Raw genomic sequence first — 23,406 nt, 5'->3', positions numbered from 1 at the left:
GTCACATGTGGGGTCACCCAGGGATTCATAAAGGGCCCCACACTGTTCAACATCTCCAAATGATCTGGATGATCGGATTGACAGCAGCCTCACCAGGTTTGCTGATGGCACCAAGCTGGGTGGTGAGGTGGACATGTCAGAAGCGAAAGCCATCTTACAGAGAGACCTGGGCAGGCTGGAACAGCGGGCGAGCAACAACTGTATGAAGTTTCACAAAGACAAATGCAAAGTCCTGCACCTGGGATGACCCAACCAAAGAGCCCAGTACAGGCCAGCACCTGCGGTGGCTGGGGAACAGCCTTGCTGAAAGGGACATGGGGGTCCTGGTGGACAACCAGCTGAACAGGAGTCAGCAGCGAGCTGCTGCGGCAGCGAAGGCAAATGGGATCCTGGGCTGCATCCACTGGGACATTACTAGCAGAGACAGAGATGTGATCACCCCACGCTACTCAGCCCTTGTCAGGCCACAGCTGGACTGCTGTGCTCAGTTCTGTCCTCGCTATTCAGGAAAGATACAGACTCAAAAGGGTCCAAAGGAGGGCCATGAAGGTGATCAGAGCAGGGCTGGAGAACCTGACCTGTGAGGAAAGACTGATGAATTAGACTATGGAGTATCAGAGACATCATCGCATCGTTATATAAGCAAGTACCTGCACGGTACCCATGTGCAGGAGGTAGCCCTACACGCCCTTCCATCCCTGGATGCTGAAGAGCAGCCGGTGCCAGCGGCTCACAATCCGCCCCGCGCAAACGGTTTGTCAGCCACTGCGGCCTCGTGAGCGCCCCCCGCTGGAACAGAGGCGGCCCCCGCTGCTGCTGACTGGCAAAACCCATGGCTGCAGAGCAACGCTGACAGACCAGCGACCGACCGCGGGTACAGCCCGTTTCCGAGCTTCTAGGATATACCGGGTGCCCGCGCCCAGGCGCTGGCAGCGGGGCTGGGGGCCTGTGTGAGGCGAGGCCGGGGCTGCCCCGGTCCGGCCCCAGCCGGTCCCAGCCGGCCCCAGCGCCCCCCCGCAGGGCACAGCTGAGCCCCTCAGCCAAGCCGGGGGCGCCGGGGAGGGGGGCAACAGGTTTCCGCAAGGGCCACAGGCGGCCCAGGCAGAGGAGGAGGCAGCCGAGGGGGGAGCAGCAGCAGAGGCAGCCCCAGGCCGCAGCAGGAGGAGGGCAGGAGGTGCCGCAGGCCCGGAGCAGGGCTCCCCTGCAGCCCTGGCGAGCCCCCGCCGGGGCAGAGCCCCAGCCTGCAGCCCGGGGAGGGCCCCAGGCCGCAGCTGGGGGCTCTTTCCTGCAGGAGCTGCGGCCCTGGAGAGCCCCGGCGGGAGCAGGGGGTCCCTGAAGGGCTGCAGCCCGGGGCAGGGCCCGCGCTGGAGCAGGGAGACGGGGCAGGGGGGGCTGAGAGGGTCAGGGACAAACTGACAGCGACCCCCAGCACCTGTGCCATGTGGCAGGGAGAAGGAGGTGGAGGCGCTGGGAGCGAAAGCGTAAGGTTGAGCCTGGGAAAAAAGCGGGAAGACAAGTCAGGTGTGAAAGAGTGGTTGGCTGAGCCTAGGAAAAAGGAGTTGATGGGGTTAAAGTGATTTCATTTTCCCCCCTTCAACATTGTATTCAACTTTTAAATATCATGAACTTAATTTTATCTAAATAAAGTCTGTTTTGCCTGCGGTGGTAACTGCTAAGTGATTTCCCTGACTTTGCCTTGACCCCAAGAGCTTTTTTTCTCTTCCCCTCCCCTTGTTCTGTTGAAGCCCTGGAGTGAGGGAGGCTGGGCGAGTTCTGGCAGCGGGCCCAGGTTAACCCACAACACCCGCGTCCGCCTTCACGTGTGCTTCCTTTGACTGAAGCTGAGTGATGTTGGCCTGTTGTTTTCCTGCATCTCTAGCTGCAAGTTCAGCTGTGATATGTCCTAATTTTTACTGATCGAATTACCTTTCTGTGGTTCTGTTTGGTCTAATAATGCTTCGTTCTCTTTCTTTTGTCAGAAGTGCTTCCTCTTCTGCCTCTAACTGTTCCTTTAGCACTTGATCAGAACTGTTTTCTGTAGGTACACCATACCTTCTATCATCCAATTTAAACAGTAGAGCAGACATCTGAATCAGGTTATTGTACTGTTGCGTAATCTGTCTTCATTTTGTTTTAATTCTGTTTTCACTTTCTTAATTTTTTTATAATTGTTGTTCCAACTACCTTGCAGTCTTTGAGACTTCAGTATCTCTGTTCTCCAGGTCTTGTAACTGTGCCACCAGTTTCTGTCTTTGTCACAAGCTGTAAATTCTTGATGATTTTGCATCTTTTTCTAATAAAAACTTATTGCATTCATCCATCTTCTACTTTTTTTCTGCTTTGTGTTCTCTAAGCATTCCTAAAGTCTTTGATGTTACTGTAAGTTTTAACGGTTCTACCAGTTCCTTCATTTCTTGCATCCATTAATATTTCCTTTCTATAGCTTACTTATCCATTAATTGCCACAGTTTTTCAAGCTGTTTTTCAAGGACCGGAATTTGCTTGTTTAGATACACAGGCTCCAATTATTACTTAGCCAAGTCCTGATTTTTATGCAGTTGTTCTTAATGTACTACATCCTATTTTTTCATTTGAGAGAGAACTCGAATGGTCCTTTCCTGCCTGACACTAAAGCTCTAATTTCTCCTTTGCTAAAAATTTTACTTCCAGTCATAGAACGTATTTATAACACAGTCAAGGGGTTGCATTATTTCTTTTACAGTTTTGGGGCATATAACTTTTTTTATTGTCTTGTGGAATTGTACAGGATATGTAAAATGTCAAAAAACTAATGCTCTGTTTGTACAAAAACTGTACAGTTTTTGCTCTACATTCAAATCATGAAACACTGAAAAGCATACATTTCCTAGCTGTTGTTTGAATGTTTGTTTCTGGTTCTGTACTGAGATCTTTTGTCTTTTAGAATAGGAATACTGCCTCTTTTTTATTATTATTTCTTTATTTGTTCTATATATGACAGAGTCATGTCTTAATCTGTGTTTACATCTCATAGGAGTTACCCTCATAAATAAGGCTGTCTCTCTGAATTTGGAACTTCATTTTGAGAAGAGCTTAACCATTACAACCTCATTCTCTTTAACAGAAGAAAATCGAGTTGTAATGAGTTCATGGAATCAGGCTTCAAAAGAGAACAGGATGAAATTCCTCTCTGGAACCCACCTGACACATCTTAGGAAATGGCTGTTAGAGTTCAAGGAGTGTCTGGATGATGCTTCTAGTCATAAGATTTAATTTTAGGTAGTCCTGTGAGGAGCAGAGCGTTGGACTTGATGATCCTTATGGATTCCTTCCAACTTGAGATATTCTATGATTATTGGATTTGAATGCAAAAAAAAAATATCCTCCCTCCAAAAATATCCAACAAGAACAAATAAAGCTTCTTTTCAGCACGAACCACAGAAATAGTGTCTTTGTACTTCTGGGATAATTTTCTGTTTTCTGATGGGCACCTTAAGAATTCAGCTGGACCCAGACAGAAATGCTGAACTCTTAGAGTTTACAATGGGTGGCTGTTCTGAATTTCTTTTTGCTCTGGTACCAATCTGCCATCTCTGGGCTCAGTTTTATGCAGCACTGCATCATCCTTGTGAAGTGCTCTGTGTGCTATTGCCAGATGCTTCAACTTTGCACCTGCTGATGCACCTGAGCAGAGTAGAGACCTGATGTGTTGGGTCAGTGATGTGAAGCAGGGACTGTAACACCAAATTGCTATGGGTAGAAGAGGCAGCAGTTAAGTGTGAATTCCCTCTTGGCTCCTGTAATGTTGGGCCTTGGTGGGAGGCACTTTCCAATTGCAGTATGCTCATGCGATTCCTCTCCTTCCCTTGTTCTACCAGCCAGCCAGCAATGACTGAAACAGTCCAGTGATCGTAGATCAGTACTAGAGCCATGGCTGGCTGGCATCATGGGCTAGGACACCATCCTGAAACTGCATGAGATACAGGCATAGCCATGGGACAAATCAAATCTTAAGCTGAGAGCATGCAACTTGACCTATCTGTGTGACTTTCTTCCGTCACAGGAAGTGTGCAACTTGTATGAGACTCCCAGATATTTGAACTGACTAATTTAGTGACAACAGAATTTTGGGATCTGCTGGATGGACCAAGTGTCGTAACTTGTCCTAGGATTATGATAGAAGCTCTGAGATATGAGAATATTTGTATAATTTTTAAAGAAGTGGCCTCTGAGAAGCCATTTCCTGGCTATCATTTTCTGTTGTCTGCTGTTTCTAGAAGTGGGATATAAAACTTAAGAAAATTTAGTGTAAATAACAGTATCTCCAAATCTGCTTGTCCATTTCAGTCTACAGGCATTACAAAAACACTTTAGAACTCTCATGAGACACCATATTTGTCTTACTCTAGTAAAAAAGATGTAATGTAAAAGTTTGAATTAAAAAAGGGAAAGAACGACCTTCAGGAATATTCAGCTCTTCTCATGTCTATTAAAGGATCGCTATAGAGTGCCTCTTGTTTGCACCAGAACAGTTAAGGATTACTTATCTCTCTGAGATTATCACAGTGTAAGGTTTTCCAGATGCTTTAGTTAAAGAGCATAAAATCTCTTGATCTCTAGCTGTTTGTATATTGTAACAGCAGATTGAAAAAGGTTACTACTTGACTGTGACACTAAATTAAACTATGTTTTCAAGGTTTCTTATTGCTTTGAGACAAGGATATAAGTGCTCATATCCTTATTGGGGTCCTAATATTTCTACCCTTTCCCTCCCCTGTCTTTCTTTTCTAACAATAAAGAATGTTTCTTTTATTTTAGTCTGCTGTTCATCATGCTACTGCCCACTCCTCTTCATCCCTACTTTACTATGCTATCTGAGAGGGAAGTAAAGGGCAAATTGCTTTAAGAGTATGGATATGGGACCAAATAAGCAGCATTGCTGCTTTGATGAGCATAAAAGGGCAAGAGCCCCTGAGGTGAGCATAAAAGGAGATGTAAAGAATGCTGGTTGGTTTAATTGTCAGATAGCTGCAGAGATGCGAGGGCTGGAGCTTTTTTGGCCTGTAGGGTTACAAGTTTCTAAAAGGAAGAGATGATCTGATGAAATCTACAAGAAGATAGAAGTATAAAATTGATAGAGGTTGTGGCTTACCTGGATCCGAATGAAAGCCTTGCCTCAAAAGCATCAAGTGGCAAGTGTAGGCTCCGATTCAGTAATGCACTGAAATACGGGAGCCATCCTGTTAACTTGTGTTCATTCACCAAAATTTGTTTGTATCTTTACCATGTTGTACCCAGAGCATTTGGCTGTTGAGAGCTTCCAGCCCTAAACCCTGGACTTAAGACACAGTGTTTGATCCTGGGAGATCCTGAGCACCTTCAGAAGATGCAGAGAACCTTTGCATACTGTTTGCTTGGGTGAGAATGAGTCACACCAAGTACCTCTCAGGTTTGCAGAACTGGACAGGATTTGTTGTTAAAACAGGATTTTCTGTCAGAATAAAAAATCAAAGAAGGAGGTTGCCATACATTTGGAATTTAATTATTTCCTCTTATTGAATGCACAACTCCCTTTGTAATGCTTCCTTGTGCCTGCATGCTAGTCTCCTTGTAGGTGAGAAGTTCACTTTCAGTAAACCCACTGTGCCTTCTAACTAGCAAAAAGGGCTACATTACTTACTGTACTGCAAGGAGCGTATGGATTGCCCTCCTCTTACACTTTAGATGTACCTTCATAAAAATGTTAAGACCCTAGTAATAAAACTGGGGTGACAATCACAGAAACTTGATCTGACAAATGGCTGTGGTGTCTGGAGTGCTGTGGTCGTGTTTGACTAACCTGTTGCCCTGCCCAGGCACAGCAGCTGCAGGCATCGCGGAGAAAGCTGCCAGATAGACCTGTCACCTTGTTCAGTCTCTGTAGGAGACTGAGCACTGATGGCTGAGGAAAGCTTTCCTTTTGCCACCTCCAATGGCTTCCAAAGTGAGGGGAAGGTGCCCTGGCTAAGGTGTTCCTCCTACTGCCAAAAAGGTGGGAAGGAAATGCTGATGGGATTGAATGGTGATGGCTGCTGTGAACAACCACCTACTGCCTCCTGGCAGCTCCTGTGCCACACATGCTCGCTCCTTTTCTCTGGGGCTCTTTTATACCCTGCCAGGAGCCTGTGGTAGAGCATCAAAAAGGCTTCTTGAAACAGCATTTGATTGAGAAAATGTTTGAATCGGTGTTTGTAGATGTGTGTAGGTTCTTAGGAAACATCACGCGTTTTGAAATGAGCTTGCAACGTAGTTTCAAAGTTTAGATTTTAGTTTTATGGGGGGTTTTGATCACTTTAGAATGCAACAGAATAAGAATTATTTTCATTTTTTTTGAATTTAATAGTGCATTTAAAACAATAAAAGAGCTTTATAATAATCCACCCTGTATTCCTTTCAGAGTCAGTTTACTTCCAGCTCCTGTAACAATGGAGATTAAGAACAAAATGTCCCTGTTTGTATGTGATTCTTTGTGGCGCAGTAGCATACACTTTGCTTGCAAATGCTTGCAAAATGAAATATTCTGCCCTTGTATGTAAAGAAAAATATTTTTGTAATTGCAAAAGTTGGGTATCTGTGCTGGGTTAACCTTGGCTAAGGGCCAGACTCCCACCCAGCTGTTCATTCAACTCCTCCTCAACAGAACAGGGGGAGAAAATAGGATGGAAAAGCTCACGGGTTGAGATAAGGACAGGGTCATCACTTACCACCACAGGCAAAACAGACTTTATTTGGGGAAGGTTAATTCAATTTACTGCCAATTAAAATACATTTTGGTAGTAACAAAGATAAACTTTAAACCAACACCTCCCTCCCACCCTTTCCTTGGCCTTTGTCTAGAGCCTGAGGAAAGGAGGCTCAAGAAAGAACTGTCTCCCCACCACCTTCCCCCCACCCCGGGCTCCCGGCCCCTGTCCCCCGGGCTGGGGCGGGTCTGGGCCGTGTGCCGGCCCGTGTGAGCCCCTCAGCCCCGCTCCCGCCTCCTGCCCCGTCTCCCTGCTCCAGCGCGGGCCCTGCCCCGGGCTGCAGCCCTTCAGGGACCCCCTGCTCCCGCCGGGGCTCTCCAGGGCCGCAGCTCCTGCAGGAAAGAGCCCCCAGCTGCGGCCTGGGGCCCTCCCCGGGCTGCAGGCTGGGGCTCTGCCCCGGCGGGGGCTCGCCAGGGCTGCAGGGGAGCCCTGCTCCGGGCCTGCGGCACCTCCTGCCCTCCTCCTGCTGCGGCCTGGGGCTGCCTCTGCTGCTGCTCCCCCCTCGGCTGCCTCCTCCTCTGCCTGGGCCGCCTGTGGCCCTTGCGGAAACCTGTTGCCCCCCTCCCCGGCGCCCCCGGCTTGGCTGAGGGGCTCAGCTGTGCCCTGCGGGGGGGCGCTGGGGCCGGCTGGGACCGGCTGGGGCCGGACCGGGGCAGCCCCGGCCTCGCCTCACACAGGCCCCCAGCCCCGCTGCCAGCGCCTGGGCGCGGGCACCCGGTATATCCTAGAAGCTCGGAAACGGGCTGTACCCGCGGTCGGTCGCTGGTCTGTCAGCGTTGCTCTGCAGCCATGGGTTTTGCCAGTCAGCAGCAGCGGGGGCCGCCTCTGTTCCAGCGGGGGGCGCTCACGAGGCCGCAGTGGCTGACAAACCGTTTGCGCGGGGCGGATTGTGAGCCGCTGGCACCGGCTGCTCTTCAGCATCCAGGGATGGAAGGGCGTGTAGGGCTACCTCCTGCACATGGGTACCGTGCAGGTACTTGCTTATATAACGATGCGATGATGTCTCTGATACTTTATATTCTTGATTTATGAGCCGGCAATCTTGGGTGTAAAATTAGGACCTTTCCCCATGCATTCCTGCCAAAGAACTCACCTAAATATGTATGTACAAATTAGGCAGTAAAGGAAGGAGGGATAGATTAATACAGTGCTCAGCTGTTTGAGTTATGCATATTATAGATCTGTGGAATATTATTGAATCTTAAATATGTAACCTAAAGCATTATCACAAGCAAGGGAAATCCTCCATTGTTTGATGCAAAGTTGCAGAATTTTTGATGACTATTCCTCTGATTTGTTTCACTGAAAGGAAAGGAGAAATCAACAGTGGTCTGGTTGCCTCCTTCACCCAGGCTTTCTCCCTGTATCTTCAAGATATGTATTGCTTTTCGGTTTTGACATTTTCAGCATGAAGCTAACTGAATATGAGGCTTTTTTTTTTTTTTTTTTAAGTTTCAGCCCCTAGTGTCTGTATGGAGAACAATAGTGTGTTTGGGCAATTACTGATTACTGTTTTTCTGAGAATCAGCCTGGATGATCACAGATGTTTCCTCTGTCCTGCATGAACTTCTGGAACATGTAGCAGGCAGCTCTCAGATGATAACACACTTGGGAATCCTGTTCTGGGGATCATCAGTGCAGGACAGAAAGGTCTGGTAGTGTTTCTAGAGAGGGAATGTGTTTTTTCCAGCTGAAAACCCTGAGTTCAGACTTTCCTTATGGTCAGTGAATGTCTTGCGTAGCAATTTGAGGTCTCTTCTCATGCTGTTTTCATGAAGACATCTGTCTTTTTTGCTTGCCTGTAAGGCTTTTTTGTCATTGACTTCCAGAACTGTGTGCTGCCTTGGCTCCCCAGGAGCAGTAACACAGCAAAGAAGTTTTGCTGACAGGGGCTGCTGGAGGGCAGCTCCAACATTGCTCTCAGGAGCAACAGAAACTCCAGGATGACCGATCAGGGTCAGCATACAGCTAGTTTGAAGTACGTATTACCTTAACAGTTGTTTATTAAAATGTAGCCTTATTTGGGATGATTTTTTAAGCCTTGTAGCTGTTCAGGTATAATTCAAAGCAGGTGGAAGCTATGCAGATTTGAACTTGTCTGGCTCCCACAACAGTGTTATTGAGTCAATCTTTTTCATTTCCATGCTGCAGGAATGATCAGGGAGAAGCACTCTGGTCTGTTGGGGCTCCTGGTGGGACTGGTTTGGTTTAGTAGTGTGATTGCATTAATACGATCCAACAAATTCCTTCTCTCAAACTAGTCACCCCTTCTTAACCTGGGCTTTACAATGTCGTTACCAGTCAATGGCAGGGGGAGATGAATAGGCAGCTACTTGTAGGACTAGATGAGTGCTGAGGTGCTCTAGCATTCATCTGAGAGGAGGAAGCAAGGGAAGGATGGAGTCCAAAGTGTCAGTAACAGGGCTGGTACCAGCCTGCTCCCTTGACATGCCTCTCTGTTGGTTTTGATGTAAGTCCTTTGGGATTAGGTACTGCCCTCTGATATCGTTAGACCACTAGAGATAGCAAGATGAGGTATCTGAAGCTAAAACTTTTTATTCTACTAAAATTAAATATTTCTTCAATGAGTGAACTATAATAATGCAGTCATTACTGGGAGGTAAAAAAACCCTCTACCCTCTGCACCCTATCTGATCATTAAGTGAGCACTTAACATCAGAGAGTGATCTTGGTGCTCCTGAGAGGAGGTCTGACCACTGCAGTGCCAAGAGACTGAAAGGTGTCAGTAGCTCTGCCCCTTGAAGGGAGAGGCAAGGGGAGGCTGTGTGACCCAACCCTTCTGTCAGTGGAGTCAGGCTGCTGTGGGAGGCTTTAACGTCAGCGTGCTAGGTGAGTCAGTACAGGTCATCAGGGATTAATATGTGCCTGGGCACAGGCAAACAAAGTGAATATTCAAGTTACTTATTTATTTTTAAAGGAGAGCAATTCACAAATGGCTAGTGCTGATGGCAAATTCATTGCTACTAGGGTGACCCATGCAACCTGTCTTGCAAGAGTGAACGGGCTTGGAGTGGTATGCACTTCCTACATAAATAACATTGGTCCTGCAAATAAGAAGAATCCATGTCAGATAAATCATTTGGAAATTTAATGAGCTTCCCCTAAAAGCAAATTGGCTTTTTCATTCCTGTTTCTGTTAGGAGGTTGTTTCACAGTCTTACTCTTTTGCCAGCTACAACTTCTTATGCCTAAATTGCATTTATTCATGTGCAGTTTATACGTGGTTGTTCTGGTCCCAATGTTGTACTTGTACCTCACTCTTCTTCCTTCCTGATGTTTTTAGTCCCCATGTATTTATAGATGGAGAGGGGATCTGATTGCTCTGTGTTTTGCTGAGTTAAGTGTGCCAAGTTCCTTTAGTTCTTTTCTTAAAATCAGCTTGCTGTTTCCTGATCTTCCCTTCACAGCGCCTGTTCCACATTAGCTGGCAATTTTCCGTGGTCTCCCTACTTTACTGAAGTCTAAATAAGCTTTTCTGTACTGCTGTTGTCTTAAAAAAGAAAAAAAAACAACAAACCAAAACAAAAAAAACCCACCACAAACCAACTACTCAAAGAGAGGTACTACCTAGCCTACTCTAATGAGCCAGACTTAGCCTAATTGTAGCAAAACAGGAATTGTAACTTCTTACTTGTTTCCCAATTATTCTTTCCTTCAAAACCTACCATAAAGCTTCATGTTTTTCTGGTGCCATGCTCAGGGACCCATAGTGATGTCTCTTTCAGCCCCTTTACAAAATGATTGTTTAGCTCCTGCTCATCACCATCCCTTCTGTACCCTAATGGTTTTCTTGGATTTGGTGTAAACCTGTTACCAAGTGTAGTTCGTTCTCCATCTTCGTCTCCACTAAGCAAGCTACCTTGGTGATGATCTTTTTCAAAGCTTTGTACTCCTTCCCTTTGGCCTTCCTATTTGTGCTCTTCATAAAAAAAAAAAAAAAAAAAAGGCAAAATAGCTTGTTATTTCTTAATTATCATTACTGTCAGCCCCATATCACTATGAGGCAGTCCTTTTCTGCACATATGTGGTGGAGGACCTCCTGTAACTATTTTGGTGGCTTTTGCAATGTTTACCTCAACCTGAATTTCCAGTTTTAGATATAGATTTTGACTTTCCTGTTCCTATTCTTTGTAGTTTTCTGTTCATGCCTTATATCATTTTGGAGAGGTTCATTCAGCTGGACAGAGATAAAGCCCTTGTCTGTAGGCTGTTTTCCCAAGCCTGAAACGCAGACAGCAGCTACTTACACAAAGAGGGACAAGCGATGTCTGTGCAATTGCCTCCACCCAGGAAGCAACCCAGCCTCAAAGCTCTGCTACCACACAGTCCACACAGCAAATGTTTCACTCGGGTAAGAAGAGGTCATGCAGACTTTCAGAGAGCTCAGACCACTAAACTGATCCTTCTTGCTTAGGTGGATTGGAAGACACTGATGAGGATGATCAACCTGTGAGGCTACTTGCTAATGAGAGTATTTAGAGCCAGCTGGAGACAGTTTGCTTAATTCTGAGTATGGTCAGCTGTACCTGTAGCATTTCAGCATGATTTACACCATTTCTTATTCAGCCAGTACCTCACTGTAACAGAATGAGTGGTCTTAGCATGTCAAAACCATTTTCCATCTACCATCCTGTTAGCAGGGACTGAGCATAGTATTCAGTTATACAACAGTGTGGATTTCCATAGAGGTACTGACAAAAAGAGTGGAGTTTTTGTTATTTGCACTCACATTAATATGGTTCTGTTTTACATATTGGTCTCACTATAATTTATACAGGCACAACCAAGAGGTGTGTAGGGCAGTGGGTTGGGGAAGCAAAGCTATTTATCTGTGTTTGCTGCTGAAGAAAATGTGGGACTCTGTGTCTTGCAGTGTCCTGTATTTTAATCAGGTAAACCCTCCTCATAATGCACAAACTATTATGAAGTAACATTCAACTTCACGGTGTGGGAGCAAGTAAATTAATTTTTATGCTTTTGCTTAGGCACAAAGTCACTGTTTGGCAATTTCTCCCTGCCTGCAAAGACTCAGAGGAAGCTCTGAGGAGGTATGGATAATATTTGCCTGTCTTAAAATGTCTTATGACTTACTTATTGATATGTGGCTTAAAAATAGGAAAAAAACCCAACCCACCAGCAAACCAGGTAATGGGTTTTATTCGGTTTCCTGTGTGCAGGTTTTTTATTTTAACAGGACAACAAAAGTTCTGGTGAAACTCAAATGAGGATGTCTTTATCTTTTTCTGGCCACCCAATGTGAAGCTGTTCTTTGCTCATATTCTGCTTGTGATACTGATAACCTTCTTTGGAGCAGTTGACATTTTCCCTGAAACTTTCATTGAAAAATGACTTGTTCTCAAAGATTCTCAGGGAAGCTATTCAATTTTAAAAGGAATAAACTAAAAAATTGTGAGCATTTCTATTTTTATTTAATTTTTAATTTAATCTTTGGGTTTGAGCCATTGACACTTTCACTGCCCTGTGTGTTAATTTCCATGAACGTCACCGGGGTGTTGGGGGACTTCAATCTGAAGTCCTCTACATCAGTGTCCTTCTCTGCCATTAATCTATTTGAGCAACAGTGTCAGTACCTTGAGGGGCAAGGCAGTGAAATGCACACATACGCATAATTGCACAGATATTGAAACAACAGGATATTCAGAAGCCTCTTGTTTCTTCTGGGCATAGGACCACTCTCTAAAGTCTTTCTTTAGGAGGAATGTATCTAATTTCATGATGGTGTATACCAGAGTTATTTTATGCCATTGCATTATCAAGGCCAGACCTTTTGGCATCAAGTGCTAAACAATCTGCATTAAATTGTTTATTATTAACTGATTAGTGTCATTCTTTTTATTAAGAATGAATACACGTTCAATTGCTTAAAAGATCTAAGTGGCATTTTTGGCTGCATTCCTTAATATTGCAGATCTTACTAGTCTCCAGATTCTCTTTACATCTGGACCTTTAACCTTAATCTGAGAGTTCCTTAGGTTTCTATGACTTTCCTGTGCATTTTTTGTTTTGAGCCATTAAACTTGGTGAGTACACAGGAAGATGTCTATTTACGACTTCTACAGTTTCTCTGACGTTCAAATATATTTGCCCAAATTAAGGAGATGAACAGGGAAAGGTTAGAACAAGATGAAGACCTAGCTCCTTTATGTCATTACACCTAGTCCATTTTGCAAAGGAAATAACGATGGGTGGAAATAACCTTGTTATGAAGTCACCAGTATTGGGGGATCTTCATGTAGTTTGGATGTCCAAGGTTCTATTGTAATCGGCAGTTCTGGTCTGGGGAATGAGTGAAGCCAAGGTCTGTCCAGCATCCTCTTTTAGGAGTTGAATGTCTCTAAGTCTACTGAGAGTTTCGACTACATGGTCCTTGAAACTGGCACCTTAGGCACCTATGTATAGCCTCCCTAGTTTTACGTGACTTAATCTGGAGCGCCAGCCATGCCACTGGAAATTAGTTTCCTAATGACAGTATTCAGGGCTCCTTGAGATGCTTCTGAACATGAAGCACATGATGAGGGAAGACAGACATTATCACAGTGTGTCAGTAGTTAGCCAGTTAGATATTTCCTGAAGAAACGGCAGCCTGTGGAAGGGTACACATTGGAGCAGGGAATGTGTGATGAGGACAGAGTGGCAGAAAGGGGCTGTAATGTACTGTAACTCCCATCCCTCTGAGCTGCTTGGAAGGAGACAAGTCAGCAAGTGAAGCTGAGCCTGGGAAGAAAGGGGTGGGGTAGTGGGAGATGTTTTAATGTTTGGTTTTGTTTCTTACTACCTGGTAGTAAATAAATCAAATTAATATCCACCAAGTTAAGTCTGTTTTGCCTATGACAGTAACTGGTAAGTGATCTCCCTGTCTTTATATCATTCTGGGTTTTATGTTGTTTTCTCCTGCTGTCCTGTTGATGAGAGGGAGTGAGAGAGCATGTGGATGTCAATTTGACCTTTAGCCAAGGATAACCCACCAGTTAAGCACCAAAATCTAAAAGAGGTAACCAGACAGTTATAGGATGTTATTTTTAGAAGTAAGTCTAGTGGAAGAGACACAGAGTAAAACATTAATATCTGCATTCCAAGGAGTGTCCTGTTACACTACTGTGGCAATCCTTCTTTAATACCATGTTGCTGTTATTTAGAAGTGGTTAGATTGTATGGGTAGTCCAATTAGGGTATTTTTGCCAGTTAAAATATTGGGTTGCATATAACCGTAATGAACATACTAAGGGCCTTAAGCATAATTCTTGCACCGGTTCTGGAAGAAATCAGGAGCAATAGCATTAATTAAAAACTCCTACCAGAGTGCAAGGGCAGCATAAGGGAGGGAAAGATCAGGCAGTTTAGATTCAGTTGCTATTGTTTTTGACTAGATATACTGTGTGTATTTAGAATCTGAGCTTCTTTCATCTTCTTTTCTGAAAACTAACATGTAAATGGAGAGTTTTCATACCCACATTCTTGCCTAAAAGAGATATCTAAAAATGTCAAAGGTTGTGCTAGTGTTATATCCAAGTTGGCAAGGATCTGCCAGTTGGAGTAGGTAGGGTAATGTGAACTTCAGCCTCTGAAGTTGTTTTTTTCTCCCCATCAAACCCCTTTCTTCAGCTTTTAACTTAGCAGCAACAGATCTGGTTTATCCATGTTACACCCCCAGCAAAGATTTTATTGGTAAGTGTAACCTGTATGAGCTGTTGTTTATACAGCAGTACACAGAAAACAAGTTGCTTTAACTGTTCATTTCCACATATGGTTATACTCTTCTGAGGAAATAAATCTGCTAAGTGTCAGAGCATCTTTTGGTGTTGGGTAGACCTTTACAGTTCTAATTTAACTTTTATTTTTGTATTTAGAAGCTTAGGTAGAAATCAGGCTAAAAATATCTGCAAGTGCTTGTGCAATACACAGAATTTTTAAAGAAAGAAACAAAAGGTTTAGGAGGGAAAATGCAGAGAAAGTGGGATTGACATGAACATGCTGTTACAGCAGGTTAGTGGGAGATCTGCAAACAGGTGGAGGTATTGCTGAGCTACAATGTAGTGGGTTAGGTACTGTACACTGCCTCTTATTCTTTGTTCGTGAAAGTGGTGACGAAGGAAGACTGGGATGAGGGTTTTTCTCTGCTTGGACTGAGCTCATATTTGCAAACTTTAGAAAGTAACCTGCACCATGTGATACTTTAACCGGTGAAATTGCTGATGTCTTCTTTTTCTTTCTTCATCTAACAGTGATCACCTGTGGAATAGCAAATCACTAGAATACAGCTGGTTTAGTTATGTTTAATGGTAATGTTTTCATGATCTGGTAGCCTCAATATGGGTCAGCAGAATGATAATCACCATGTATAAATTGAATTTTCCTCGATGTGAGTTTAGCACATTTGTTGTCTTTTCACTGAAGTTTCCTCTGTCCTTGTTTTGTATTAAATTTGTCACTCCTTGTCTGATCTCACTGTCTTTTATTGTAGGTATTTCTTTATGTCTCTTTTCCCTACAAGAAGCCAAGAGCTTTTCACAATCTTTCCTCATTAGTCATACACCAGGCCATTGTGCCCACTCTGCCTGCTGTAAAATAGGAGGGGGCCTGATTAAAATCAGTATAAACCCACTTTAGGTAAAACAAAAAAACAGAAGAGAAGACTTAGTATTTCTGGGCATGCTTGTTCTCTTGGGCAGTTCTGTTTGAGTGCAGATGCCCAGGATGGGTTCTCACAGAATTTTATGTTTGATCAACCTATCTAACAGCATGTCGTTTTTAATTCTTGCTCTCCAGGTATTACCAGATAAGAGCTGGACTAAAGATCCCATCCAGGATTCCCCACAGGCTCTTTGCTACAATTGCAGGACAGACAGGTAAGCAGGTCCTAGAGAGGTGACATGACTGGAAGTGGGACAGCATGTAGGAGGAGAGTGTGTGTGGGGAAGTGGTGAGCCTGGATTTGGATCCAAACCTGGATTTTCCTAATGGTTAGTGGCTGCTCAGCTCTCTGTTCTGGTATGGGTTTGCACTAAATTGGACTAGGATTTTGCTGCTTGTGTCTGTCAGAAGAGCAGAGGAAATTCTTACCATCCTATCTGCGAGCAATCTGTCTTGTATGTGGCTTTCCTTGCTGACAATGGAAAGAGTTGATTTACTATTCTAAGTAATATCTGGATGAAATTTGTTTCAGTATGTAGTGGGTTGATGCTAGCTGGATGCCAAGTGCCCACCAAAACCTCTCTAGCACTCTCCTCAGCAGGACAGGGGAGAGAAAATGTCACAAAAGGCTTATGGTCAAGATAAGGACGGGGAGAGATCACTGACCAGTTACCACCATGGGCAAAACAGACTTGACTTTGGAAGATTAATGTAATTTATTACTAATCAAAATCAGATTAGGATAATGAGATAATAAAAACTAGATCTTAAAAGACTTACACCCCCCCACCCCCGCCTTTTTCCCAGGCTCAATTTAACTCCTGACTTCTCTACCTCCTCCCTCCAAGTGGTGCAGGGGAACAGGGAATGGGGATTGTGGTCAGTTCATCACATGTCTCTGTTTCTCCTTCCTTCTCACACTTCCCCTGCTCCAGCGTGGTGTCCCTCCCCCAGGAGACAAAGTCCTCCATGAACTTCTCCAACATAAGAAGCATCCCAGGGGCTACAGTTCTTCACTAACTGTTCCAGTGTGGGTCCCTTCCATGGGGTGCAGTCCTTCAGGCACAGCTGGCTTCAGCATGGGTCCCTTGTGGCGGCACAAGCCCTGCCAGCAAACCTGCTCCAGCCTGGGCTCCTCTCCCCACGGGACCACAGGTCCTGCCAGGAGCCTGCTCCAGTGTGAGATTCCCATGGGGTCACATCCTCCTTTGGGCATCCACCTGCTCTGGGGTGGGGTTCTCCATGGGCTGCATGTGGATATCTGCTCCACCATGGACCTCCATGGGCTGTAGGGGGATATCTGCTCCACCATGGACCTCCATGGGCTGTAGAGGGACAGCCTGCCTCACCATGGGCTCCAGCACCTGGAGCACCACATCACCATCCTTCTTCTTGGCATCTACAGAGTTGTTGCTCTCACATATTCTCATTGTCTCTTTGCTTGCAGTTGCTGCTGCAAAGGTTTTTTCATACCTTCTTAAATACGTTATTGCAGAGGTGCTGCCACCATCACTACTGGTCTTGGCCAGCAGCTGGTCAGCCTTGGAGCCGACTGACATTGGCTGTATTAGACACAGGGGAAGCTTCTAGCAGATTCTCATGGAAGGCACCCTTGTAGCCCCCCCCGCTACTAAAACCTTGCCATGCAAAGCCAATACACAATGTTAACAATAGCTTTTAGAGAATAACTTACAGCGTCCTTTTGACTTAATATTGTGCATGAAGGAATTAAAAATGCGAGTGCCTGATTAATGAGTTCCTGAACTTGGATATCACATTTTGGTAGTTTTGCTTTTTACATTTGACAATTCTTGAGATTAACATTCTTTCATGGATTAAAGGTTATCTTTTATTTAAGTAAAAATGTATTTTCCAATTTGGAAGTCTGGTTCAATTGGCAATACAAAATTATTAGGCAAATTATATTTGTATAAAATGCAAAGAGCTATAAAAAAATATGAAGAAATGGCTTGAAAAATAGTTCCCAAGCTCAGTACCTGAATAAATAAATTTCTTTGGGAAATAAATGAATAAATAAATGTTGTCCAGGTTTGGAAAACCTCTTAGTGTGAAAAATCTCCAAATAAGAAAAAAAATATTATTTTTCATCCTGTTCCAGTGTACTTAGCCCTTAGCATATCCAGAATCCCCTGGAGTTCCTTTGCTCTCTGGGAATGTCCTCAAATTGCAGTAGTTTCTGGCATAAGTAGTCCTGCACTAATGAAATGCTCTCAGTATGAAGACAGCTAAAATTTTACTTTCTAGGGGCAAAAACCCCTCAACAAAAAATAAAAAATCCAAATTACTCCTATTCTGCATTGAACCAGGGATGTCTATATTATTTAAGGAAGAAGCTCAACTATTTTCTGTACTTTTTATTCAGATTAGTATGTTCTTCTGCCTGATACATCTTCAGTGTCCCATCTTCTTTCACCTGTGCTAGAAACAATTCCTGTAAAAGCATGGGCAGGAGATAGGCAGGCAGTGTGGTTACAGGATTAGCAGCTGACTTTCATAGTGCTAATGCAATCCAGACTGGAGTCTAATAGCTTTATAGGGCTAACATCAAGACAGGGGGTATTTAAATTGTTAAGGCTTTAAACAGCTTTTCCTTGGCTATCTTCGCAAGTACTTCTTAATTGATTTCATAGGTCTGCAAGACAGCATCGTTTAATGGGACTGACCTTAAAGGCAAACAGGCCATAATGTTCTTTTTGTTCTTATGCCACTGATCACTCTCAGTAAGGGGATGGCTGGGATAGGACTAATTAAATTGCTGTACATGTTTTAATAAGACACCCCTATTAAAGCAGTATTACAACAAAACAAGGGTGTTATAAAATAGTGAATAAACTCCTACCTCATCAATAGGAACAAATACAAAATAGGTGCAGTTCATGAGTGTGGTGTAAAGGAAGTATTTTTAATCTTTTCCTTATCAGGTTTGTAGGATCTTATGAGAACTGAGAATATATTTTGAAAACCATTATGTAAATTTATAAAGTAAAATCTGTGATATTCAGTAATAAAATATATAAGAGGTAGCATTTATCTTCCAGTGCATGTGGCCTTTTTATTAAATTTTACAGGATTTACAATAAAACCATGGGAACTGACAGCATTAGCGATGTTTGCTTCCCACTACAAGTTTGCTTCCCACTAGATGTTTGCTTCCCACTAGATGTTTGCAGCAACAGAGCCCCAAAAAAAGAAGTAGTTTTCAAGAATTCAGCAGAGAGGAAGCTGAAGCCTGTATCAGGCATTCCCTTGGTGTTTGCCAACCAAATCTGAACAGCAAGAACTCCATCCATGGTGCAGGGCCAACAGATTATATAGGAATCTTTGACCACTTACTGTATGTTCTGCATGTTGGCAGCATCCTGTCTACATTGTGGGAAGGGAATGGGCTGTGTGCCCCAGCTGAAGCAAAGGGGAGCCCTGTAGCCACTGTGGTTTGGTCGCTTAGGTCATCAAGGCTGCATATTAGCTTCTACTGAGTCAGGCTGTATGAACATAAATAAACCATGTAGCATATATACATAGGCACATATAGATATATATTCGTTAAAAAAATATGTACATTTCATTCGTACTCCTAAGCATATTTAGCAAGGTGGATTTCCTTAAAGACAAGTGACTGGTGACTTTTTCAGCAGTGAAAAGGAGAGAGAACAAAGCTTGTTGTGCACTGTCTTCAGCTGCTGCCATGCAGGTTTTCAACCCCCATGAAATTAGGTTCCTGTCTTTGAATAGATACCATAACTGATGCAGCATGCTTTTGGCTTATAACGAACAAATTTTCCTCTCTGCTTGCTCTTGTGCAGCTCATAACAACACCTACTTCATTGGTCTCAGCATCAGTTCTGCAGGGCTGACCTAATGCAGACATATCTTAAAGCTAAACTCTAGAAATGCCTTTCTGAGTGGATTTATCCAGCTTTTGCCTCTGGTGCTCTTCAGCAGCCTGGCTTGTTAAAGTCACCATGTGGTGTCTACCTGCAGCATACAGTGGGCTGAATCTGCATGACTCAGTCACGAACAGCTACAGGAATGGGCAAAATGAATATGCCATCTCACAGTAGCACATTTGTATAATTAAGCTCCTTGGCTGAGCTAGTTTATGATCCACTGTCTTCCATAAGTTTTTAGGCTACTGTATAAATTTAGGGGCAGCGATTCATAGAAATTATGAATACACAGCCATTCATTGATTTCCAGGCTACAGATACAAGATGAAAGACTGCAGGCGCTTATCTTAAAAATATATCTTTAAAACATGTTTACTTTCAAGTTTACCCATAAGCACACAATGATCATTGGTCAAAACACTAGGAGAAATAATGCTGGTCAGAAACAGTTGGGATTAGCTGTTTTATTTTGATTTCCTGCACCACCTGAAAGAGTGGAGAATGATGGAAACCAGAACAGTGTAGATGAGGTTTACTTAAATATTAGCAGCTTTAGGAAGTATATGATGATGAATTACATTGTTGAAGACTTAGCGAAATCTCAGGAAAAGTATAAATTTTAATTTCCTCTGTGGTTTTTTGCAGTAGTCTACATACCACTTACATGCATTACTGTTTTGAGAGACAATTATTCTTTATTAGTGACAGCTGCAGTCAGGTTTTTTTTCTAAGTTCTGTTTTTAGAGGCCATGCCTCATTCTCATGTACTGCAGCCATGGATAGCTGCTTGCTTATCAGCTTGCCTAGCTGTTTACCGTACAGGCCAAGGAGATTGTTTTGGTGAGTGAACATTAAGAAAAAAATTATTTTGCATGGCATATAACTGAAGAAATTACTTAGGACTTTGATTTGTGTCCAGATTTCCTTTGTTTCTCCCATCCATATATCACATTAACAATTTTCAAAACTTTTCAAATAGACAAATATTTTTGAAAACCTGGCCTGAAAAATCTACTTGCAAGTAATACAAAGTATTTAAGAGAGGTTATTGCCTGCCAGGCTAATCTGTATTAGTTTGTAGCAGTGTTCCATCTAATTTTAGTCAATTAAATTGGGTTATTGTCTAAAAGTGCAGAAAGCCAGGCAGCCAAGGAATGCAGTTCGTTCTTCATCTATCTCATATAAGGCAGGGGAGGTAAGGTGCAATGTTTGTTCCAGAGAAGTCAAGAAAAAGTAGCTGTGACTGCCATTACACATTAACTCTTTTGGTTGGTGATTAGAGGTGTTTCATGTACACAGTTCAATGTTTTTTCATAAAATGGAATATCTGACATTAGGTGACAAGAAAAAGTTAGCATGATTTAAATTGTGATGTGCAAAAATGAAAGTAGGAGTATCAGAAAATGAAGAATGTTGCTGTAACCCGTGTTTGTATTGTGCTATACAAGTTCATGATCACCCACACTGAATGCCTTTTCCTATAAATTAAACATTGAACTGTGACTACTTCGCACCTAAGACCTAATCTGAAGGGTTAATTATGTGTCTGATATATTCCTTAACTGTTTGTGCTTGTTTTTAATAAACAATTAGTGATCCTAATATCTTTATTAATGTTTGCATATCTCAAGTAAGTTCCCGGTAAAAGAATTCTACTTTGATTATGAAAAGAAAAACCTTTTCTTGTAAATGGTTTCTTAATGCAAGTCAAAACAAGCATTTGCAGTTAGTTGCTCATTAGAGCAAGAAGAAACAGCACCATGACTTGTGGAACAGTACGAAATTGCAGTCATTAGTTTTAATAACTTTTTGAAAAGTAATTTCTGCCTCCATTAAGTGAAGATAAGCTTACTGCTTTTGAAGCATGAGAAAAGGGGGGAGAGTCATGCTTTAGCAAACACATGGTTTAGTTTTCAAAGCTTATTAAAGTAATCTGAAAGCAAATATGTATTTTATATATAGAATAAAGTATACTTGACAGACACAAATTATATCTTGAGGGGACCTTACTGTTAGAGAAGTTATTTTGGAGATGAGTTATCTTAGAAAACCTCATTAGCTGTGAGATCAAAAGAAATGGTTAGACAATTTAAGAATTGTTAATCCACAATCTAAACAGAACTAATTCTGTGATATTCCAAGAAAAAAAGAAGAAAGAAACAGAGATGAAAAGGAGTAAACCAGAGATATCTCTGACTGACATGCTGCTTCTGGGGGCACATCTCAATCCTTATCCAGTCAAGGCCTTTCATAAATGGCTCAAAGGATGGAAGCTGAAGACTTATTTGCAACTGGGAGATCTTCCATTGCAGACCCTGAACTATGCAGCACACCTTCCCTTCTCCCCTGCAGAAGCTGGGGCAGCTCACACAGATGGCGGTGGGGTAGGCCACAGTCTTGGAGGTGTTGAACAGCATCCCAGCCCAGTACTGAGACCTGGCCAGTGGAGAAAGCCAAAACTAAGAAGGGCCTGTAAGCACCAACACATGCCACAAGTCTCTTCCCCTAGGCAGTGAGTCTGAGACACAAAACTTCATCTTCAGTGGCCACCTGAAGGCCTCAGCAAAGCAGAATCCAGTTGTTCAGATGCAAAGAGCCAGCACAGTATTTCTGCTGCTTGAGGCCAAGAATGAACTTCAGCTCTGTGGTTAAATAGATCATGCAGGTTTTTCAGACCTCCCACCCTGGTGTGATTTGAACCTTCACAGAGCTCCCTTCTCTTCCAGGTTTACTTACATGTCTCTGATTTCTCCACACAGTGGTCCTTGCTGCCTTCAGTCTAATGTAAGGTTCAAACTTCCAAGTCCTTTAAAATCCACCACTGCTCTAAACATCGAATAGAGATTTACACTAACTCGGTACGTAAATTGCATCCAGACAACTATTTCCTCCTGCTCTGCACTGATGAAAAACGATGTGGTGGTTCTATCATGATGTCTCGTACTTTAATCAGGGAATTTTATCATCTGAATTAATATTTGGAATAAATATATCAAGTGTCAGCTACACAGGTGACACAACAAATTAATATTTTGTCACCTAAATTTCTGAAGCATAGAATTATTTTCAGATGCAAATTTTTTAACTGAACAGCACTCTTAGAGAACTGGCAGGGTTTAGAAACAGAAATAAACATTACAAAAAGCATAGATTCTGTTTGTTTTAACAAAACATCAAGTATTTAAGGAAGCAAAGAGAAAACTTTTTGCTAATTCTAAGTGGGTCAGCTATTCTATCATCTCACATTTCAGCATGTCTGAGAAATGAACTTTAGTTTATAGAGCAATACAGCACTAAGAGACTGCGTTTATGTTAGGATATTTCATACAAGGAAATTAATAGGACATCTTGCCTTTTATCAACACTGAATCTACGTATGGGTAGAGAGGCAGTTTTATGTAATTCTTTCCATGAGGTGAATTCAAAATGTCAAAAGGCATGGTTAAGATAAAGGATTCATCTCAGAAATGTGCAGTTTTAATCAAAAGTCATGTTGAGGAAGAAAGCATTCTGAACTTTTTGATCAAGCAATTTAAAAATAATAGTGTCTCCTTCAGAAATTATCCTAAATGTAAAATCTGCATTTATTCCAAATATAAATATGCTAAACATAACATTTCAAAACTAAACCAAGTTTCTTCAAGTATTTAAAGAAAAAGATGATGCATTGAAAGGGTTTGTGCCTCGAAAATGTTGGGTTTTGCACATCTTAAAGTAGGTTTATTTTAGCTCAATAGTAAAAATGGGTGGTCTGCACGAGTATTGCTCTGCTGAAGAATGTGTATTTTCAAGCTTCAGCAGTTGACTTTCAAGCCTTCTAAAAAGCAGATATGCAGTCCGTGCAGATGAATGTGGCAGATTCAGCAGTGGTTTGTTGCCTTTAAAGCCTAAAGTTTCAAAAGTCACTGGTTATTTGTACTGTCTCCCCCCTCCCCCTCGCCTGAAACACTAAAGTTTCAGGAGAAAGGTACATCTCAAACTGCTGTGTCAAAATGATCTAACTAAATAACTTATCCCAGCTTACTATCTTCAATAAGATCTAGTATTCCCTGTTCAGCGAGTGC

The 23,406-nt window shown here is 42.8% G+C and overlaps 1 protein-coding gene across 2 annotated transcripts in view; it reads left to right on the top strand.

Annotated features, from left to right (window-relative positions):
• FAM135B (family with sequence similarity 135 member B) overlaps positions 1–23,406 on the top strand; it is a 168,278-nt gene that overhangs the window by 28,322 nt on the left and 116,550 nt on the right. For both annotated transcript variants that reach the window (XM_037381734.1, XM_037381735.1), the window contains exon 3: positions 15,570–15,649. In XM_037381734.1, the coding sequence (XP_037237631.1) occupies positions 15,570–15,649 (80 nt within the window). The remainder of the gene's footprint in view (positions 1–15,569; positions 15,650–23,406) is intronic.

Source organism: Falco rusticolus, chromosome 3 (genome assembly GCF_015220075.1).
Source record: "Falco rusticolus isolate bFalRus1 chromosome 3, bFalRus1.pri, whole genome shotgun sequence".
In the NCBI taxonomy this organism is placed as follows: Eukaryota; Metazoa; Chordata; class Aves; order Falconiformes; family Falconidae; genus Falco; species Falco rusticolus.
This window is presented reverse-complemented; position numbering and strand designations above follow the sequence as displayed.